Source organism: Bufo bufo, chromosome 1 (genome assembly GCF_905171765.1).
Source record: "Bufo bufo chromosome 1, aBufBuf1.1, whole genome shotgun sequence".
Taxonomy (NCBI): Eukaryota; Metazoa; Chordata; class Amphibia; order Anura; family Bufonidae; genus Bufo; species Bufo bufo.
Genome location: NC_053389.1, coordinates 184230858 through 184254802, shown reverse-complemented (window position 1 = coordinate 184254802; position 23945 = coordinate 184230858). Strand labels below are relative to the sequence as shown.

General features: G+C 41.7%; 1 protein-coding gene across 1 annotated transcript in view; it reads left to right on the top strand.

Annotated features, from left to right (window-relative positions):
- The first annotated feature begins 1584 nt into the window (after window positions 1-1584).
- LOC120998620 (otogelin-like protein) overlaps window positions 1585-23945 on the top strand; it is an 88656-nt gene continuing 66295 nt past the window's right edge. The window contains exons 1-5 of the mRNA XM_040429385.1: window positions 1585-1741; window positions 16591-16657; window positions 16794-16846; window positions 19061-19195; window positions 20861-20941. Coding sequence (XP_040285319.1) covers window positions 1585-1741; window positions 16591-16657; window positions 16794-16846; window positions 19061-19195; window positions 20861-20941 — 493 coding nt within the window. The remainder of the gene's footprint in view (window positions 1742-16590; window positions 16658-16793; window positions 16847-19060; window positions 19196-20860; window positions 20942-23945) is intronic.

The window sequence follows — 23945 nt, the reverse complement described above, 5'->3', positions numbered from 1 at the left end:
TCCTGTTCCTCCTTGCACAAAGACGGAGGTAGCGGTCCTGCTGCTGGGTTGTTGCCCTCCTACGGCCTCCTCCACGTCTCCTGATGTACTGGCCTGTCTCCTGGTAGCGCCTCCATGCTCTGGACACTACGCTGACAGACACAGCAAACCTTCTTGCCACAGCTCGCATTGATGTGCCATCCTGGATAAGCTGCACTACCTGAGCCACTTGTGTGGGTTGTAGACTCCGTCTCATGCTACCACTAGAGTGAAAGCACCGCCAGCATTCAAAAGTGACCAAAACATCAGCCAGGAAGCATAGGAACTGAGAAGTGGTCTGTGATCACCACCTGCAGAACCACTACTTTATTGGGGGTGTCTTGCTAATTGCCTATAATTTCCACCTGTTGTCTATCCCATTTGCACAACAGCATGTGAAATTGATTGTCACTCAGTGTTGCTTCCTAAGTGGACAGTTTGATTTCACAGAAGTGTGATTGACTTGGCGTTACATTGTGTTGTTTAAGTGTTCCCTTTATTTTTTTGAGCAGTGTATATAATGGATCCGTTTCTCCGAATGACATCCGGAGAGACGGATCCGTTCTTGCAATGCATTTGTAAGACGGATCTGCATCCAGAACCGTCTACAAATGCTGTCAGTTTGCATGCAGATTGCTGGATCCGGTGGGCAGTTCCGGCGATGGAACTGCTTGCCAGATCACTCTGCCGCAAGTGTGAAAGTAGCCTAAATTGTCTGATTGATCACCTAGAAAGGGGTCTGCTACCTGAGACACAGTGTGGTTTTCGCAAAGAGTGTAGCAAGGTGGACATGATATTTGCAGCTCGTCAGCTTCAGGAAAAATGTCAGGAACAAAATCGTGAACTATACACCACCCTTATCAATCTTACCAAGGCTTTTGACACAGTTAGTTGCGAAGGCTTATGGCACATCATGTCGAAGTTTGGATGCCCAGACAAATTCATTGTGATGGTACAGCAATTCCATGATGGTATGGTGGCTCGTGTTCTGAGCAATGGTGAATCCTCAGAGGCCTTCCCTGTTACAAATGGCGTGAAACAAGGGTGCGTGCTCGTACCAACCCAATTCAGCATAATGTTTTCAGCGATGCTTCGTGAGTTTCTTTTTGCTGACAACTGTGCCCTTAATGTAGAATCAGAGCAGGAAATGCAAGCCAGTATGGACAAATTCGCAGCAGCATGTGATAACTTTGGTCTCATCATCAACGCAAAGAAAACCAAAGTGATGTACCAGCCAGCTCCAAAAGCCCAATATCAAAAACCTACCATCACAGTGAAAGGACAGAAGCTGCATACAGTGGACCAATATACATATCTTGGCAATACCCTCTCCCGAGCAGTGACAATTGACATTGAGGTCAACTGCAGAATTGCAAAGCCAAATTCTGCATTCAGCAGACTGCGGACCATTGAGTGGGACCGCCGTGGAATAAGCCTTGCTGCAAAGCTTAAAGTCTCCTAGGTAGTAGTGTAACCACCCTGATGTATGCTAGTGAGACCTAGACAGTACACAGAAGACATGCTAGACAGCTGAACCACTTTCACATGACTTGCCTCCGTAGAATCATGAGGATCAAGTGGCAGGATAAGTTGCCAGACACAGAAGTCTTCTCCAGAGCAGGCTTACCATCAGTTTACACCTTATTGATGAAAGCCCAGATGCGCTGGTCAGGCCACGTCGTAAGGATGCCAGACCATCGCATCCCTACACAGATCTTCTATGGTGAGCTGTCAAAGGGTAATCGATCGCATGGGGGGAGGGGGGGCAAAAGAAGCATTACAAAGATACACTGAAAGCCTCTCTCAAGTCCCTGGATATCAACATCACCTTGTGGGAATCTCTGGCGCATGATCGTTATACAGTACATAGCATTCCCTGATTCATCAGGGTTGCCAGACATACGAATCCAGAAGGACAGTTCTAGCAGAGGAGAAGCGTACACTTCATAAACACAAAGCTGCAAATGCAAATGCTGAAACAAAAACATCCATATTTGTCTGTGCAGTATGCAACAAAACATTCAATGCCAACATAGGCCTTATTAACCATCTAAGGATACATTGCTAATGGCCGAAGATCTATCTATCAGATGTTAAGGTCCTCATCGAAAACGATGGACAAACAACAACAATGCCTTGCAACCTGAGCATTGGTCTAGAAATTTTACTGTTTGTGTTGGTTTCTTATGGCTTGTTAGAAATAAACTAGTTGTTACCAATACTCCTAATAAGGTGTGCTTGCCTTATACAGTACATAGACATACACTGCACTTTATTATATAGAGAAAATGTGCGAGTCCTCACTGAGGGTAGTGATCAATGTGACTATATATACAAATTATGGAGGACTGGATATTTTGTAGGGACCACACTTTAAAAGCTACTATATTATAATATAGTGAAATGGAATAACCAGCACGGAGCGCCCAGTTGCTTCACAGCTATTAAAATAAAAGAAAATGCACTGTAGGTACAAGATATTTTTGTATTCTTAGTGAACATTCTTCAAAAGCCCTTTACTAAAAAGACAATCCGGTCTGGGCTGTTTTAGTCTTTTCAAAGGTAAATATGACTAATGCATGAAGGATGAAGCAAAGGACCTGAGAACCATACAAGAGTTATGCCCACCATAGAAAACTGAACTGTATGGGGAAGTCACTTGTAATTATTATTTGTTTTATTCTTGCAACCAATATAAGATATGTTAATTAAGTCACGTTAGTCATAGGCAAAATTTTATAACACCTGAGAAATAATACGTGAAAATGTAGGATGTTATGGCTGAGGATATATCTGAATGCAAATATACTGTATAGGGGTGGGTCACTCACGATACATGCTCAGAAGATATCCTACAGAATTAATTATTACTACCTAGTTTTTCTGGTGTATGTATCCAGTGGGTTATACCCCACATCTTAATGGGGTATTCTCACTGTCCTCATGCCATGCTTTTAAAAGGCGCAGTACAGAATATGATAAAGTCTTGAGGGCACTTTGGTGGAATTTCTTTAAGTAAGGGGTACTTGTCTGAGGAAGACTGAGAAACATTACTGTACTATATTGGTTTTGACCCGTGATTATAAAGGTCATAGTGTTGGTGGGCACTAGGAGAAAACCTTAGCCCAATACTTCTCGGAACATTACTCTGGAGACCTCCCAATTATACCTCTCATCCCATTGTCCCTAATGACATTCAAGCAACAAAAAAATGTGGGATTTAAAACTTCACTCTTTCATTCAGCTCACCTTTAAGGAGATTTGAAGACATCTATGACCTTTCCATAGATAAATCTCCTGAAAATGTACCAAAAGATACAGAATTACTCTCAATCTCATTAGTAGATTGAATAGAGAATATTGTGCTACTCCATTCTCTTACAGATACAGGTGAAACTCAAAAAATTTGAATATCGTGCAAAAGTTCATTTATTTCAGTAATGCAAATTAAAAGGAAATTGCATTAATGCAGCTTAAAATTAGAATTTTGTGAAAAGGTTCAAAATTCTAGGCTCAAAGTGTCACACTCTAGTCAGCTAATTAATCCATACCCCCTGAGCAAAGGGAACCTCAAAATTGTGACTTTGGGGTTTCATAAGCTGTAAGCCATAATCATCCAAATTATAACAAATATAGGCTTGAAATATCTCGCTTTGCATGTAATCAGTCTATCTCATATGTTAGTTTCACCTTTTAAGTTGCATTACTGAAATAAATGAACTTTGCACGATATTCAAATTTTTGGAGTTTCACCTGTATACATACATACATACATACATACATGTGGCATTTACATACACAGCATCTACAAATACGTATATGGCATACACACATCCAGTATGCAGCATTTACAAACATATAGACAACATATACTGACACACTATCATTCACCATTTTTTACTAGTTACATCAGGAGGATTCCAGTGCACAGACTATGCATTAGATAATGTCCTGTGCCAGGGGCGGACACAGACAGCAGAGGGCCCCTGTGCAAAGAATGTGCCTGGCCTCCCCCCCAAGCCAAATTCGCAACCTAACCTATTCCATCCTAACATTACTTATAGCAATAAAAAACATACAGGGTAAGGCTACTGTCACACCTGCGGCACTACTCTTTGGCCACCTGATCCGGCAGAAAATGCAAGGAATGGGCCGGACACAAACTGCAGCATGCAGAGGTTTATGTCCCGCTGATTCTCTGCATTTTTGCCAGATTGTGGCCGGATCTCTGCCATACCCCATTATAGTCAATGGGGCCGGCGGGCATTCTGTCTGCATCCAGCAGTGCCGGATCCAGTGAATTCCAACAGGCTGTCCTCTGCTAGAACAGCCTGCCAGAATCACTAACGCAGATGTGAAAGTAGCCTAATACAGTGTCACATACCTCTACCATCCAGTGACGTCTCCTTTGATGTAGATGTTCTCTGTCCTCATCTGACCAGACCGCCATGATGATTTCTTTCAGCCATCTCTTCTCTCTGCAGAGTTTGACAGACATCTTAGTTTCCTACTTTTCCATCATCCTCCCACCTTCTGAACACCCCATCCTGCCACCCCCAATACTGTGCCCGCTGTGCTCCCTATACAAGTTACACACAGATAGTTCCCCTTCAATATTGGCACACAGTGTCCTAAAAAATAACTGTGCCCAGGAAACAGTGTCCCTGACACTAATAGTGTAAACATAATGTTCCCCAAAAATAATTGTACTAAGCTGATACCGTGCCAGGGTGCCCACCACAGTAATACTGCTCCCCAAAGTCCCACCAATAGAAATAATTATCTACCAGACAACATGTAGTAGTAATAGCCCCTACAGTAATAATTTCCCCACTGTGTCCCAGAAGTAATAATGTTCCCATAGTGCTCATACTAGTATTCATGTTCCTCATAGTCCCTCAACTGTAATAAAGCACACCATAATGCCCCCGGTAGTAATAATTATCTTTATAATGTGTTACAGTAAAAATAAATTTGCCCTGTTGTGTGGCAGTATAAAAAATACCTCCTCTTAGTGCTTCTTTTAGAGCCAATGTCCCCATAGTACCCTCATAATGTGTGCCAATGCCCCCTACTGTGTGCCCAAAAAACCCTCTTAGTGCCCCCAGTTGAGACAAGGTCCCCATAGTGCCCTATAATTTGCACCAGCATAAAATACTCCTATATCGTGCCCCCCCTTATCTCTATGGTGCCTGACAATGTGCCAGTATAAAATTCCCCCATAATGTGTGCCAGTATAATTCCCCTATATAATGACCCCAATAATGCTCCTCTCCCCCCTTCTCCATAGTGCCCCCCATGTGTGCCAGTATATAAGATAGGGTCCCCAGTAGATGCCCCCATAGTGCTCCCCCTTCTCCATAGTGCCCCCATGTGTGTCAGTATATAAGATAGGGTCCCCAGTAGATGCCCCATAGTGCTCCTCGCCTCCATAGTGGCCCCCATGTCTGCCAGTATATAAGATAGGGCCCCAGAAGATGCCCCCATAGTGCTCCTTTCCCCCTTATCCAAAGTGCCCCATGTGTGCCAGTATATAAGATAGGGTCCCCATAGTGCTCCTCCCTCTCCAAAGTGCCCCCCCATGAGTGCCAGTATATAAGATAGGGCCCCCATATTGCTCACTCCCTCCATAGTGCCCCCCATGTGTGCCAGTATACAAGATAGGGCCCCCCATAGTGCTCCTCCCCCTCCATAGTGCCCCCATGTATTCCAGTATATAAAATAGGTAGGCCCCCCATATGTCAATTGCTCAGGCCCCCCCCCATATGTCACTTGCTCAGATAGGCCTCCATATCTGTTGCTCAGGAGGATCCCCCTCCCATATCAGTTGCTCATTCAAGCCCCCCATACGTCAATTGCTCAGATAGGCCCCCATATATACAGAATAAGAGCAGATACTGAGGATTACACCTAGTATACAGGACAGGAGAAGTGATATTGTGCAGTGTTCATATACATTATACAGAATAAGGCCTAGTGCACACGACCGTATGGCTTTTTCAGAGTTTTGCGGTCCGTTTTTCACTGATCCGTTGTTCCGTTTTTTGTTTCCGTTGTGTCTCCGTTTCTGTTCCGTTTTTCCGTTCCGTTTTTCCGTATGGCATCTACAGTATACAGTAATTACATAGATAAAATTGGGCTAGGCATAACATTTTCAATAGATGGTTCAGCAAAAAACGGAACGGAAACGGAAGACATACGGATGCATTTCCGTATGTGTTCCGTATTTTTTGCGGACCCATTGACTTGAATGGAGCCACGGAACATGTTTTGCGGGCAATAATAGGACATGTTCTATGTTAGAACGGAAAAACAGAAATACGGAAACGGAATGCATAGAGACCGTATACGGAACGCAAAAAACAGCCAGTAAACGGAAAACAAAAACTGCCGTGTGCAGGAGGCCTAAGAGCAGATACTGAGAATTACACCCAGTGGACATGACAAGGACAAGTGACTTGTTAACAAAGAAAATGTCACTTATTATACACATAGATAAATGTTCGTACTTGTGGTTGTTACTCGTTCACTTTTAAATTGTTCCTTGTTATTACATGTAATGATGCGGGACAGATGCTTAGTCAAAAAGCATGTATGAGATCCTTAGCGAGTAGATGACTCCATATTACCGTATACGAACAGTTCTATTATCGAGGAGCGATAATTTTTTAACATGCTGAAAGATCACGATGGACGAGAAACAAGTGATTTGTCACTTATCTTTGAATCATTCATACTAATTACATAATGCGATTCTCGTTGTGGGTATTAAGCTGGCTGACATTAGCGATGGAACATAACTATATTAGTGCCATCTCACTGCCTGCCGCCGTTATTGAGAAAAACAAACTTTTAGGCAGCACGGTGGCTCAGTGGTTAGCGCTGGGGTCCTAGGTTCGAATCTGCATGGAGTTTGTATGTTCTCCCCGTGTTTTGCGTGGGTTTCCTCCGGGTACTCCGGTTTCCTCCCACACTCCAAAGACTTACTGATAGGGACCTTAGATTGTGAGCCCCATTGGGGACAGTTGGATGCTAATGTCTGTAAAGCGCTGCGGAATATAGTAGTGCATAAAAAAGAATATTAAGAAAACCTGTAGATTGGTCTTGGCTTCCACACCCATTATGCTCATTCAGAAAATTTGCTTCCTCACTCTTTTTACATGCTCTCTACAGCAGCAAACACCATTGTCCCATTTAGATGGAACAAACCACCTCTGCCAACATTGCCACAATGGTTTAAAAAAAATTGTTGCTGCCGCACATATGATATGGAGGCTTTTTCAATATGGGAGACCTGAACGTACTACACCTTTCGAAAGGTAGAGCTAAGACCTATAATGCCTCCCCATATGCCCAGGCCCCTCACACAGATTGTACTTATCTTGCTCCCCGGCACTCACGTTGCTTTTGATGCCAGCACGGCCGCTGCATCTCCCGTCGTGCGGATGAAAACATCCGGTGAGTCAATAGCAGGCCATGACGGGAATGAGCCTCCTTAGCATCTAGGGTGACGCTAGGTAGGGTCATTCCCATCGCGGCCTGCTATTGGCTTTATAATTCAGGCAGACTGCCTCTGCAGAGAAAAGCCTTCCGAAGTTTTCTGGATTCAACATATCAGGATAATGCAGCATGCCCGCCGGACTCCATTGGCTACAATGGGATGCAGCGGGGATCCGGGTACTCTGCAGCATATATGTTGGTATTTGGCTGGAAAAAACCATTGCATGCAGGAATTTTTGTCAGTCTGAATCCTGGCTGATATACTGAGGAGCATGCTGGATCCCTGCCGCATCCCATTATAGTCAAAGGGGTCCGGCGGACATGCGGCATTATCCAGCTATGCTGGATCCAGAGAGCTCCCGAAACAGCCTGCTGGAATTCTTTAACACGGTAAAAGTAGCGTAAGGAGCTAAGTATTTTCCATTTATATCTTTTTTTCTTTGTAAACTCCACATCCTGCATTATTCTGTTAACTGTTATTGATTACTGGGAATACAGGATTTGTGGGCAAGCTGCCTCTAAAATATCTCCTAATACTAAACATGAAGGAATGTAACAAATTAACATAGATTAAAAAAACTACAAAGAAAAATAAATTGATAACTATATGCTTGCTCTTTAATCAGTGTAACATTTAGACGAGCAAGTGCAGCCTGATTTCTGCAATGTTAAGAACTGGTATTGTGGTGGTGGAACCTGTTGTACCTGTCAAAGTTCTCCTCCTCCATTCCAATAACTCTCCTTATAAAAGGTGTCACACAGCGTTTCAGATACTGCATTCCACCAGTTTAGGCTGTTGCTTGGAGATTGCTGGGTCAGTAATGATAGCACAGTCCCAGTAACCTACAGTGGAAGGTGTAGAACTGGAACCTACTAAGTCTAAAGTCAGCCCAGGACCTGGCACCATGGGGGTTCTACCCTTTGTGGTTCTATCTGCGGTCTGCTTGCTTAGCACAGGAGCTGCTGAACATACAGGTAAATATAATTTATTACACTAAAGATTATGGGCTAAAGTCTGTTTGGTAGAGAGATCCAACTTCCAGTGATGCATTGAAATATACCGTAACCAGCCATGATCATCATTGAATGTACTTTAAGGCAAACTGTTCTTTTTTTCCATTCAATGGAAATATTTTCCAAAGCAATGCAAGGGAACAAGAAATCATTCCCATCACAGGAAAAGTTCTTGTTTTCTGTCCATGGAAATTATGGGAACGTTAAACCAATCAGGCTTTAGATGCTTTTTCTGTGACTAATATTGATATTGGACCGAACTGGACAGCCACAACCAAATGGGTGCTTCTGCGCCTGAGCAAGAAATAATGGCAGCTCCTTCATTCAGATAGTTGGGGAGGGTGCAATTTCTCAGGCCCAAATTGATCACATAATGATGATGTGAAAATAGTACAGAGGAGAGTGACTAAACTGATAAGGTCCATGGAGGGTCTTAGTTATGAAGAAAGGTTAAAAAAATTAAATGTATTTAGTCTTGAGAAGAGATCTAAGGGGAGACATGATTAACCTATACAAATATCTAAATGGGCCATACATAAAATACGGTGAAAAACTGTTCCATGTAAAATGCCTTTAAGGGGGCACTGCCTCCGACTGGAGAAGAAAAAGTTCAGTCTCCAGAAGCCTCAAAGCTTCTTTACTGTAAGAACTGTAAATCTGTGGAATAGACTTCCTCAGGACGTGGTCACAGCAGGAGCAGTGGACAGTTTTAAAAAGGGTTTAGATGAATTCTTAAAAGAAAATGACATTAATGCTTATGAAAACTTGTAGAAATCAGTTGAATTCAGGAGGGCATGTGTGGTTGCCGTCCAGGTACATGAGAACCTGATTCTAACAGCCAGCGGCAGAGAGGAGGACTTGGGTGGCCCCCTGGGCATCGGTCCACCAGGAAATTTACTTGTAGGATCTATGGCCAATTTGCCCCTGAGTATTATGTAGCGTGCATAAAGGGAGTTGACAACCTGCCATATTATTTATACAAGCATGTTGATCTAAAAGATAATTTTCTCCAAAAAGAGACCACAGTAAGACTCTTGTGTACATAGATTGGCGGTAGTGTAATTGAATGTCTCAGGACCCATTTTTTCATGATCAGTGGGTGTTCCAGCAGTCAGACCCCAGCAATCTGATATTTATTACCTATCCTGTAGATAGGCAATAGGTCATTATGGTAGGATAACCCTTTTAAATATACTGTAGATTATGTGCATCTGAGGAGGTTACGATTTGGTAAATTTCATGCCAGACATTTATGCTTAAAGGTGATGTCATTTATCATGCAGTTAATACAAGGCACTTACTAATGTATTGTGATTCTCCATACTGCCGCCTTTCCATCACATTATACACAGAACGAATCCGTGGTTATTACCACCGTGTAATCCAGCAGTGGTGGCCGTGCTTACACACTATAGGGAAAGGCTGGAAGTGTGCATAGGCCAACACCTTTACCTATAGTGTGCAAGCACGGCCACCACTGCTGGATTACACGGTGGTAATAACCACGGATACATGCTGTGTATAATGTAATGGAAAGGAGGCAATATGGACAATCACAATACATTGTACTAAGTGCTTTGTATTAACTTTCTCTACATGATAAATGCCAATTTCTGATGTGGGACAACCCCTTTAAGTGTGCTACACTTAATAGGGTTAGGCATAAATGTCTTGGTGTGTGCATTGCGTGTTTCCTATTTGTGATTGGTGTGTGCTATATATGATCTATGTATCAGAGGTGTATGTGCAGCATGTGCCATATGCATCAGTGGCATGTGATCCATATAGTAACATAGTAACATAGTATATTAGGCCGAAAAAAGACATTTTTCCATCCAGTTCGGCCTGTCATCCTGCAAGTTGATCCAGAGGAAGGAAAAAAAAAAAACCCTGTGAGGTAGAAGCCAATTTCCCCCACTTAAGGGGGAAAAAATTCCTTCCCGACTCCAATCAGGCAATCAGAATATAACTCCCTGGATCAACGACCCCTCTCTAGTAGCTATAGCCTGTAATATTATTACACTCCAGAAATACATCCAGGCCCCTCTTGTACTCTTTTAGTGAACTCACTATCACCACCTCCTCAGGCAGAGAGTTCTATAGTCTCACTGCTCTTACCGTAAAGAATCCTCTTCTATGTTTGTGTACAAACCTTCTTTCCTCCAGACGCTCGTCCCCTCGTCAGTCACAGTCCTGGGGATAAATAGATGATGGGATAGATCTCTGTATTGACCCTGATATATTTATACATAGTAATTAGATCTCCCCTCAGTCGTCTTTTTTCTAAAGTGAATAACCCTAATTTTGATAATCTTTCAGGGTACTGTAGTCCACCCATTCCAGTTATTACTTTAGTTGCCCTCCTCTGAACCCTCTCCAGCTCTGCTATGTCTGCCTTGTTCACAGGAGCCCAGAACTGTACACAGTACTCCATGTGTGGTCTGACTAGTGATTTGTAAAGTGGTGGGACTATGTTCTCATCACGGGCATCTATGCCCCTTTTGATGCAACCCATTATCTTATTGTCCTTGGCAGCAGCTGCCTGATACTGGTTTTTGCAGCTTAATTTGCTGTTTATTAAAATTCCTAGGTCCTTTTCCATGTCAGTGTTACCGAGTGTTTTATCATTTAGTATGTACGGGTGACTTGCATTATTCCTTCCCATGTGCATAACCTTACATTTGACACTGTTAAACCTCATCTGCCACTTATCTACCCAAATCTCCAGTCTATCCAGATCCCTCTGTAGCAGTATACTGTCCTCTTCAGTGTTAATTACTTTACACAGTTTAGTGTCATCTGCAAAAATTTATATATAAGTGTCTTGCGTGCCATATCTGTCCAATGAGTGATTGGTGTGCGCTGCATGTGTCTTGAATTTGACTGACTTAAGTGCAGGATATCCATATACGTGTAAATTCTGCCACATGTATGTTTGTGCATTTTGCTGTGAATGTCTGCCATCATACTTCATCTTTAATATTTCTGTTATCACTGTAAGTGCTCATGAACACAACCGTTGGATGTTTTGGAGTCCGCAAATTGCGGATCCGCAAAGTATGGATATCGGGTGTATGCATTCCACATTATGCGGAACAGAACAGCCGGCCTCTAAGAGAACACTCCTATCCTTGTCTGTAATGTGGCCAATAATAGGACATGTTCTATCATTTTGCAGAATGGCCATGCGGAGACAGAATGCACACGGAGTCATTTTGTTTGATCAGTGATTTCCATCAGTGATTGGGAGCCAAAAACTGGTGCAAGCCAAAAACACAGAACAAGTGCACATCTTTCCATTATACCTTATGTCTATGTAGCCTCCTCCTGATTTTGGCTCACAATCACTAATGGAAATCACGGATCAAACGCTGACCAAACACTGATTGTTTGAAAGTGGCATTACTTTGCAGTTTGGTCAAAGGGATTGACAATGTCCACTGTTGAAAACAAGGGTCTTGGTAGAAAAAAATCAGTTTCTTCTGCGCTTATGTGGAGAACCCTGCTCTATCTATGTGTGTTCTCTAGGTATATTTAAACTCTTGACCATAAAAATTTAAATGGCATTCCTCTAAAGATATCTTCCTCTTCGTGTTATTTGAGTCTTCTCAACCATATACTAGAGATTAATTCCCTTGAGAAATCTGACCATGCTGGATCTACAGTGTAGTCTTGTATTGTCACATTATATGTGGCCCCTTATCTTCACCTGCTGAACCTGTACATATACGTACTTAGAGGAGCAGGGATTAAATTCACCTTCCTGCTGCATTCTTGTTCTACTTCATTCTTGTATTTGTTTTAGGCTCAGTTACCATTGTGTTTGAGCTGTCCTCGAAGGTGTTTGTACATTGAAAGTATTTCCTGATGTATACCTGCATGGGCATACAGTTGCCTATGTTACCCATAGGAAACACGTATATAAGGTGGTCAGTTACTGTATTCCTTACAGAAAATAAAGCTTTAGCGATGTAACCCCCATGTAAGCCTAAATGAAACCCTTTTGACGTGTTGAGTCAATAGGATTCCGATGAATAAACTTCTAATGCATATGAACAGACCTTTATTATATTTTTAGTTTATCATGTTTGTTTTATTCTCAGTACTATTAATTAGTTAAATCTCTTGAATTCGGTTCTGTCAAAGTCTTCTTTTTTTTTGTCCAGAGGCCAAAAACCCTATAGACCCAGTGTCCTCCACAGTGGAGCGTTAGCTATAATCCTGTGAAGACAATTCTCTGTGAGCTCCAGTAAATGCATTAGCAGCACAATTTCCTATTCTGCCTTGGAGGATGGAACACACACACCATAAATGCTATGCCACAGGCAATTACAAAATCTTACAAGAGGATTTTGAAGTGGATTTGGATACAAATTTGTTCCTGAATTGCTGCAGGTTTTGCTGTTTGCATTGTGAAGGGTGAAATCTGCTGCAATTACACGGCAAATCTGCTTGTAAGACATAAAATTACCCTTTGTGTGAATCCACCTAAAGTGGTGTTAAATTGTCCAGGCTGTTTAGCTCATGGAAGGTTGTCTAGATTGGAAACAGTTGTAGGACACTCTCAGCCATGAAAGTATTAGCTCTATGGGATTTACACAGAAACATGTAAGAAAAAACATTCAATTCTCTTATAACAAGAAGAAATGTTGAAAATGGAAACACAAAGTATATTACCGACCGCCCCAGAAAATTGTATTATACATTGGTTTTAGCTTATAACAAGCATGAAAATCCCTTTAAGGTATTGGCAGAAACAATTTTACCCACTCACTGACTACTACCTAATATATGTGGCTATAAAGCTGCATACAAAATACAAGTACCCAAGTCATACTGACGTGATACTAATCAGTTGCTTCACAGACAAAATGTATATTTGGCCCCATGCAAAGACAACCTTGGGGGTTATTATAGTTAGGGTCATCAGTTATTCATTTTAGGATAATTTTGATACAGATCCTTCAGGGGTCCAGATCTTTCAATGTAGACAAATGCCATTGTCATCTAATATAATCTTGAAGCCGGTCTCAGATGCTGACGTTTAGCTAGAGATACAGTAGCACCTTCTAGACATCCCTGGAATTCTTACTTACCTGGTGCTTCTTGTGGAAAGTAGTTGCTCTGTACAGCTAAACCAGTGCAATCAAAATTGCCAAGCCTGGATTATCTCCCCTTTCTAGTCTCTGACATGGACCATTGTAAGAACGGCTTTGAAGGTCCAATCTTCGGACAATTTTTGGCCAGAGAATGAAGATAATCTACATCAGTATAATGAGTATAATGAGTAATTATGAGGAATATTTTTGCTACCGTATATATACCATCTATGACCCCCATACAGCTATACTTCCTATTTCATTACTTGAAGCCTCTACATAATATATACAATGACAATGAAACTTCATAAAAATACTTTCTTTTGTTCTTTTAAACAGCATTTTCTAATTGATTTCTTCCTAACAAATGCAGACCGAGTATGAACTTGATCCTATAAAGCAACTTTTCAGAACATACTTTATTCGAGTGGTGTCAACAAATCTCTATAAGACATCAATCTTAAAAGGAGTCTGTCACCTTGATATTGGACTATTGTCTAAAGAAATACATGCTTAGTAGTACTGAAAAGGGGTCTAGACCAATACATTGACAGGACTGCCATGCGTGCTCATAGGAGTCCTCTCCATTATTTTAGCACAGCAGTCTGGACTGTGAGTTTTAATCTCAGCTCTCTGAGCGCTGACAGTGGGAGAATGGGGGCAGTAGGAAAATAGAAAATTGCAATCTGGACTCCTGATGTGCAGAGTTACCCATGCATTACTGCAGATAGTAGTCCACAATCCTTCTAAGATATACATTTCAATAATTAATTGAGATGATTCATCTGGGCTGCCGCATTACATTTTATTAGTAAAATAAATTCCATCTACTCAAAGGATCATTCATTATTCACCTGCTGCATTTCCAGAGATAACTGTGGAAGAAAATTGGAAGTCTTTAATACATGGTGGATCATTCTCATACATCAGGGCAGGGTGCCCGTCACTTGCATAATTACACTTATACAAAATAAATAGGACCCATTTAATATGAGGCAACATGCAAAAATGTACCCATTCATTTTAGCAGCCAAAGATAGTCTTCTGACATTCCACCATTCATCCAACAGAGGTCCTCACATGTTATCACTGTGCATGGGAAGGGATATCATAGCCTTTCTCCCCAAAACATCCTCCATTATTTATCTACCAATTATAATGAATTACAAGATGAAGGATGGAAGGTGAGGAATGTAGCCCAGGGGCCTGACCCTTCAGAGTGTATGGAGATCAGATACTTAAGTGGCAGCCCTGTGAAGATACCTTCACTAAATCCTGAAGCTCCTTTACAGTTGGGTGTGTTGTGACCTGACATTTTTTACGCATTACTGAATAACTTCATTGTATTACCCCTTAACATAACAGTGTGAGTGTTTGCAGAGTTGCTATAACTAGAAATGTTGTACTTTGAGCAACATTTCACATAAAACCATAGGGCAGTTATGACGGAGTTTCATTATTATGAACTGGGTGAAGGGTGGGGGACTCCCGTCAGTTCTGTGCCTTACGTAAACATCACATTTGTCATACTGTTGAAAAACCAAAAGAACACAAGTAATGCATTTCTGTATTTTGCTTTTTATCTAAAGCACATTTGGGGTCATTTATCAAACTGGTGTATGGTAGAACTGGCTTAGTTGCCCATAGCAACAAATCAGATTCCACCTTTTATTTTGGACAGCTCCTTTGGAAAATGAAAGGTGGAATCTGATTGGTTGCTATGGGCAACTAAGCCAGTTCTAACTTTCACCAGTTTGATAAATTATTCTTGTAATTTTATGATAAATTGCTCATGTTAAGGCCCTTTAGTCCATAGTGTGTCCATACCCAGTCTGTAGCCTGTAGGCACAAGAACTTCTACAAGTTGACAATAGGCTTTACAAATGCTCAAGTGCGATATTAGGACCCTTTTACATTGGGTAGCAGAGTGGGCAATGGTTGGGGTGAGGAGATTCATGCAGCAATGATTGGTGATGTATGATACCACACTCATTCATCTGCATACAATTTACTTGTTTGTCAGCAGCAAACTCATGTCTACATAGGGTAATGTGCTGCTGATAAACAAGCATCCTGTTCCTCAGACCATGTAAAAGGGCCCTTAGGGCTTGTTCACACGACCAAGCCGTGTTTTGCGGTCCGCAAATTGCTGATCCGCAAAACACAGATGCCGCCCGTGTGCCTTCCGCAATTTGCGGAACAAAAGGGACGGCCCATTATAGAAATGCCTATTCTTGTCCGTAAAATGGACAAGAATAGGACATGACTTATACTTTTTACGGGGCTACGGAACAGAACAACAGATGCGTACAGCACACAGAGTGCTGTCCGCATCTTTTGCGGCCCCAATGAAGTGAATGGGTCCGCACCCAAGCCGCAAAATATGCGCCTTGGATGCGAAACAAAACCACGGTCGTGTGAGTGAGCCCTTAGTCTGATGTCAATACCTGCAGTAATTCATTGCTACAACTCTGTGGATGAGTAAGGGCTGGGGGCTGGTAGAGCATGCATCTTTGGTACTCGGTACCAGAAAGGCACCAATATGCCACACCACCTTAGACAGGTTATGAAGTTACAGAGCTAGACCAGCAAACTAAACCTTTGCTCCAGGTGAAGGTAAGCCTAGCTTTCCTCTGCCTCTCTATATACCTTATACGAGCATACAGATGTCATAAAGAGTGGTCCTTGCTCTGGACTCCCCTTTGTTAGGCAGAGTAGACAGCAAATGATAACTCACTTTCAATATGGAGGATTCAGTACGATCAAGTATCAGATGATTATCCTTTCATTTGTATGGATGATTTAATACAGCAAACATCAGACTGGTGGTGATCAGCTAATAAAACTACATGCATCCTGTAGAAATACTAGATAGTTTCCAAATGAATGGTACATTAGGATTTTCTTTTTCAATGTATCTTCCAATGATATCTCAATAAAAACTTACTTTCATCAACAGAAAATTGCTACTATGAAGGGAGGACATACAAACATGGCGACACGGTGACCCAAGACTGCTACATCTGGTAAGTAACAGAATTTGCTAAAAAAAATAAATCACCTTAAAGAAGACTATATATTCTTTTTACTATTAAGGTAGCATTTTCTTTAATCATGTGAGCTAAGTTTTAAGATCTTAACCTATTTTATTTTTATCTATAGTGAGTGTGTCAAAGGAGAAATCAAAGACTGTCTGTTCACTGTGAATTGCGCTGGTAAGCTTATGTTGTGTGTTATTATATTCTTACAATGTGAATGACGTAACCAGAAACATTTGACATTATATACGGCAGGGATGCACAACCTGCAGCCTGGGGGCTACATGCTGCCCTTGATATCATTCTGTGCGGCCCCCAACCATCTGGTGACAGACATGTATGTCTATATCTTGTGGCTGTTGTTATGTATTTTTCATGTATTCTCCCATTAGATGGGAATCCTGGAAGTGCAACCAGACATTTATGGTACATACTGTATGTACAATACCCCATAAATACAGTATTTCAGTTCGTAATTATTTTTGGCCCTTGGAATTTCTTCAGTCAGACAATGTGGCCCCAACCAGAAAAGGTTGTGCACCCCTGATATACAGTGATCCTTCAGGATACAATATTTTCAACATACAATGGTCTTTTCTGTCCCATTGTAAGTTGAAACTAGACGCAGCATACAATGTCTTATACTCAGATCCAACCAATCAAGGCCACTTCTGGTGAAATAGCTGTGTAGGTTGCTAGTTATCAGCTATTGCTGACTGCTATATGTAAGGACTTTATTTATCTGTCTTAGTTATCTGCTTATTTTTCTAAAATTTTCATTTTCTCTTATCTTGGATTAATGGTTTCAACATACAATGGTCATCCTGGAACCAATTAATATTGTATCTTGAGGGACCATGTGCGTATATATACAGTACAGACCAAAAGTTTGGACACACCTTCTCATTCAAAGAGTTTTCTTTATTTTCATGACTATGAAGGCATCAAAACTATGAATTAACACATGTGGAATTATATACATAACAAACAAGTGTGAAACAACTGAAAATATGTCATATTCTAGGTTCTTCAAAGTAGCCACCTTTTGCTTTGATTACTGCTTTGCACACTCTTGGCATTCTCTTGATGAGCTTCAAGAGGTAGTCACCTGAAATGGTCTTCCAACAGTCTTGAAGGAGTTCCCAGAGATGCTTAGCACTTGTTGGCCCTTTTGCCTTCACTCTGCGGTCCAGTTCACCCCAAACCATCTCGATTGGGTTCAGGTCCGGTGACTGTGGAGGCCAGGTCATCTGGCGCAGCACCCCATCACTCTCCTTCATGGTCAAATAGCCCTTACTTTCACAGTTTTCCCAATTTTTTGGCTGACAGACTGACCTTCATTTCTTAAAGTAATAATGGCCACTCGTTTTTCTTTACTTAGCTGCTTTTTTCTTGCCATAATACAAATTCTAACATTCTATTCAGTAGGACTATCAGCTGTGTATCAACCTGTGTATTCTCCTCAACGCAACTGATGGTCCCAACCCCATTTATAAGGCAAGAAGTCCCACTTATTAAACGTGACAGGGCACACCTGTGAAGTGAAAACCATTTCAGGAACTACCTCTTGAAGCTCATCAAAAGAATGCCAATAGTGTGCAAAGCAGTAATCAAAGCAAAAGGTGGCTACTTTGAAGAACCTAGAATATGACATATTTTCAGTTGTTTCACACTTGTTTGTTATGTATATAATTCCACATGTGTTAATTCATAGTTTTGATGCCTTCAGTGTGAATCTACAATTTTCATAGTCATGAAAATAAAGAAAACTCTTTGAATGAGAAGGTGTGTCCAAACTTTTGGTCTATACTGTATATATATATATATATATATATATATATTTATTTATATTGTGGGGATTCGCTCTGGTAGGCAGGGTGAGCGGACGCAGAACAGAGGTACCAAAAAAACAGTTCTTAATCAGACTCCAGTGTTTTATTCACACAAGCAGGTATAACAGCTCAGCAAAAAACTTCACCTTCGTTTTAAGTCCTGGTGTTCAGTTCACACCATGCTGCAGGTCCTGCATAAAGAGTCCAAGTCCAGGCGTGTGTTCACACTTTGCAAACAAGTCCTCACCGAAGTTCAGGATTTAGTCGACCTGTTCTCCCCAGACAGGTTGCAAACATTCATCCAGGCACAAGCCTCATACAGACCCCGCTACTGCACTCCAGCTGGCTTTTTAAGACCGTCAGGTATCGGCAAAGCCCGGACCGGCATCTCAGATCCAGTCCAGTGCTTGACCTCACCTGGCTGTCAGTCAGTCCAGCAGCACATACTGGGAGGAAAGTACCTTCCCCTCAGACCTTTTACTGTGTTACAATATATATATCCTGTACAATTTATCAGATGCCTATCACTAATCTATACATATATGTATTGACATTCCAGCAGACAAGAAAGCTTCCCTGAATGAAGAAAGCATTAATTATAATGATGTTCCGGATGTTTTTGGAAGCAGCGACCAGACAGCCCCAAAACGTCTAAAGCGTTCCAAGGACATGTCTGGGAAATCAAATAGCTCTGGTAAGTTAACTCTATGAAATGTTTTTGAAATTCATTGCTCTCTTCACAAGCCTATGACCCTTGCCAATATGGATCATGTAGACTTAGCTTGACCATGCCTACTATCTCAAAGTGAAATAATGAAGCAAAGTGATATGTACAATATCTCTCATTTTTAGCTAATTCCAAAACCTTACCTAATCCTTCTTCTAAAAAACATGATGGGTGGCAAAACTGAAGTAAAGGTTTCTGGTGGAAAATCTGTACTTCAAAATTAATCAATTGAGGACACCGTGCATGTCTACATATATTCAACAGAGGTCCTAGCAGATCTTAGCAGATCTTAGCAGATCTCCTAATGGGGTCTCTGGTTGTTAAAGGAGTTGTCCCAAAAATATCACAAGGAGAACATAAGTTCTAGAGTGCTCATGAATGATCAATTTCCTATAGAGCCTCCACAGGGAAAGTGTACCATTACAAGGTGCTTGTAGAAATCATTAGGTTGTCCTATGCTCTTTTTAGGGACCCCCTCTATTAATTCAGAATATATATTAAACCAGGAATACTGTCTAGTATGGCTGATTCTGTTAATTAATATGATCCCTGTCTTGGGAAAATGGATTGCGGTGTTCACGAAAGTAAGACATTTACAAGTGTGGGCTTCAGTGCACCAAGGGGCTAGATCTAATCCTTTGGTGCACCTCAGCCTTCTGGAGCTGGCCATGCCTCTTGGTGTAATTAAACCTGTTTGTTGCATAAACAATGGAAGTCTTTTTTCTTGGGAATTCCACAATCCATTTTCACAAGACAGGTATCATTTTAATTAGCAGGATTAACCCTACAAGGTAGTATGCATGGTTTAATAAAGATAAGCCTTCTAACATGTGCTCTTTATGCAAAGGCCTAAACATATTCAGTTCACTAAGATGCAAACACTTGTAGTTTTCAAGCAGCATAGGAAATTAAATTATTATAATAATTACATAGTTAGGTCACATTATTATGACTACATGCTAATATCCAGAGATACTGTTGTGTGCAGTATGGACAGCAGTTAGACCGGCTGGGAGTGACTCAGTAAAGTCCTGGTAGGGATCTGGAGCCATGCTGACTCCCATGCATCCCACAGCTGCTGGAGGGCGCATAGGGGGATGATCCATAGAGCAAATGACAATCAAGGTGGTCCCACAGATGCCCAATTAGGTTCAAGCCTGGGGAATTAGGGGCCAGGGTAGTACTTGGAAGTCTCTTCCAACCAATTTATAGTGATGTGACATGTTGCATTGTCTTTCTGAAAGATCTCATCTGCCCCAGGGAAGAAAATTATCATGTATGGGTGTGCATCATATGCAATGATGGATTCTTACCCAAATTGGTTGAGAGTGCCTTCCACATGGATGAGTGGGCCCAGAGAATGCCACAAAAACATTCCCCAGACCATAACGCTGCCACCAGTGTTGTTCCAGCAATGTTTGCTGGGCGTTTGTTCTCTGATGTTTCTTGCCTGACATCCAGAATGTTCCAATAGAGTATTTGAATAAGGGATTTCTAAACAACATAACCCTTTAAGCAATTTTCTAAGCATATACAGCTCACTGATGTAGTTTTCCTTCAATAAGCATAGAAAACATTATTATTATTATTATTTTTACTAATGTGGGGTTGCTGGTATTAACATTCAAACAGGTGGAAATGAAGATGAAGGTGAAAAGAAGAGGATTGAAGATGAGCTTAGAAAGATGTCAGAGGAAAAGCAAAAGCAGACAAGTAAGTATCGCATAATATACAAAGAACACCTCTTTCTCTGGAGGACCTGGTACATCCATGCTTTACAGAAATAGTTCATTGTGGGATCCATGTATTACTTTATTCATCCTGTGGTGGTACTGATGAAGACTTGCTGCTCACCTTATCCATTTGCTCGCGTAGAAGCCGTTGCGGCCATCTTGATTGAAGACACCGCTTAGCAGTGAGCCTGGTGACATCACTGGCACTAATGAGTGGTCTTTAGCACTGCCTTATCCTGTAAAGCAGCCTAGGGAAATCCTAAAAACCACCCATTAGTGCTGGAAGTCTCCACCTAGCATACCCATGTGAAGCCCAATACATCAGCAGAAAAAGCCCTTGCAATGCACAATTTTATTTTTTGGGGGATTGTTCAATTTAATTAAACCAGCATATAGATGATCAGTACACCAATACATGGGTTAGGGCATCAGTTTGCCTGTGAGTGTTAACGTGAAATTGAGCATCAGACCTCCATCGTCTGTTTCTGTTTATTCTACAGTATATCCACACAGTTGTAATTTAAACTTTTTTGGGGACTGTTCAACTTAATTAAACCAGCATATAGGTGATCCATACAACAATATACAGCCTAGGACAACAACTTAGCTGTGAGTCTTGAGCATCAGGCCTGGCGCTTAATCATCTGTTTTTGTTTATTTAATATCCAAACAGGTGGAATTTTTGATTTTTGGGGACGGTTCAATTTAAATAAACCAGCATATACAGTAGGTGATCAGTACAACAATACACAGGCTAGAGCAACAGTTTACCTGTGAGTGATAACGTGAACTTGAGCATCAGGCCTGGCCCGTAATAATCAGTTTTAATTTATTTTATATCCACACAGTTGGAATTTTTTTTTGGGGGGGTTGTTCAATTAAGCCAGCATATAGGTGATCAGTACAACAAAACACTGGGTATCGCACAAAATTATCTGTGAGTAATAACGAATTTTGTCCTAAATCTGTTTCCATTTATTTCTGTCTTTACACATTTCCAATTGGATTTTTTGTTGGGTTGTTGATTATATTCAAACTAGCATATAAGTGTTTACTTCACCAATACACAGGGTAGTGCCTAATATTGTCTGAGAGGCCCAAATATATCAGGGCTATGGAAGGGTTCCAAACGAAGGACCCAGAGCCAGAATGTGGGTAGTAGTAGCACCAGCTATCCGGCCAAGGGTAGTAGTAGTAGTAGAAGTAGGCCGCAGTTGTCCCTGCTGGCTTTGAAAAGCCGCAGCATTTGTGTTGAGGAGAAAGAGGATGAGATTGTGGATTGGATGTCTCACTCCTCCTCTGATTCGAAGCACGAAGACACAGAGGTGACTTAGGAGTCCAACACTGTTCCATGGAGCCAGGGGTCACAGTGTTCCTCTTGCTCCTCCTCCTTGCTGCCATAGAGAAGGCTTTCAGTGGAGCCCTCACAGTCTTCACTTCCTTCCTAGTGAGACACTTTCCTTTTTCCTAAAAAGCAGCCCAAAAACCCCATCACACTGTACGGCAGATAGTCAAGAGACTCTCCCTGTTAACAGCTTGTGTGAGAACCCTCACTGTTTGGGCTGCCCTGAGGAGGAGGTTGGGGATGAGGCTGGGGACCCATGCATAGCTGTGTTGATGGAGGTAGTAATAGTGGCACCTATATCCACGGCATTGGTGGTGGGGGCAACAACAGTGGCAGTTGGGGAAAATGCAGAACAGGGTAGGGGTTCCCAGGAGCCCACCATGATATCTCACAGTCTGATAAAAGTGGCAGGGAGGGTGAGGACTCTGATGCCAATCTTGTGCTGGAAAGCACCTGGGAGCTGGATCAGGGTGCTGAGGAGGAGGCAACATCAGTGAAGAAGGGAGGTGGGGCAGCAATAAAGAGCAGAAGCAACATACCTCCCAAAAAACAGCAAAAAAACAGCCCACATCTTCTTTGGTATCTGGTATCTGGAGATGCTGCTGACATGGTCGTGGGTTAGGCCCACAATGTGCTACAGCAAAGCCCAGCTTGGCTGCCTGTAACTCTGTACGAGCAACTCCTGTATGGCACTTTTTGTCCACAAGGCAGGTACACAAAAGTACATCAATGTGCAAGATCTGCAGGATTAAAAGGGTTACTGTCATGTTTTCATTTAAAAAAAATCAATTTTAGCATATGTTACTGCTGCAATCAGTTTCTTCACATATCACTGTTTTCCTTTAGTTTTTCCCTTAGTTATGGCTGTTTAAACATTTACAATATGAGGATCTTCTCCTCTGCCAGTACTGAGGCCAAAACTGCTTTCCCTCACTTCCCATAGCTCCCTGGCAGCCAATTAGATTGCATTACTGAGAGACACGCCTCCTCACTCTGAAGCTTAATGCAGGCATGCAGTGTGAAAGACCGCCCCTCTGTCTTCTGTTTATGCTAAAAGGAAGACAGTCAAGCCATAGCAACAGTCTTTTAAGGGAGCTGTGGAAAGGGACAGGAGACATTAATGAGAGCTGTAATTATAAGGTAATTACAGATCTTTTGACAATCATTGACAGACTAACTCAGGTATACATGCCTAGCTCTAATAAACTAGCAAAAAAAAAAAATATGACAGTTATCCTTTAAAATAAACAATGGCCATTCAAACACATTCATAGCTACCAGAGGTCTATTGCAGCACATGAGGTGGCATCACCAGATCTTTTGGGGAAATACAACTGGCCAGCATTCCCAAACAGAACAAGTCTGTTGTTCTTCACCTTGTACTCTTTGTGGCAGCCAACTCGCATCCCCAAGCAATACGTAATCTGTGTTATTATCTTTATCATCATTACCTTCTTCTTCTCCTGCTAAGACTTCTCGGCTCCATCATGAGACATCTATAACGGAATGTCTGGCCATGAAAAAAACTTTTCTCCAGCAGCATTTAGCTTGTCTACAGCCTCTATTCAATAATACATGGGAGGGATGAGGGGCTATGGTGTTCTGTACGGCTGCTGCTTCCATCATGCCACTGCCACCA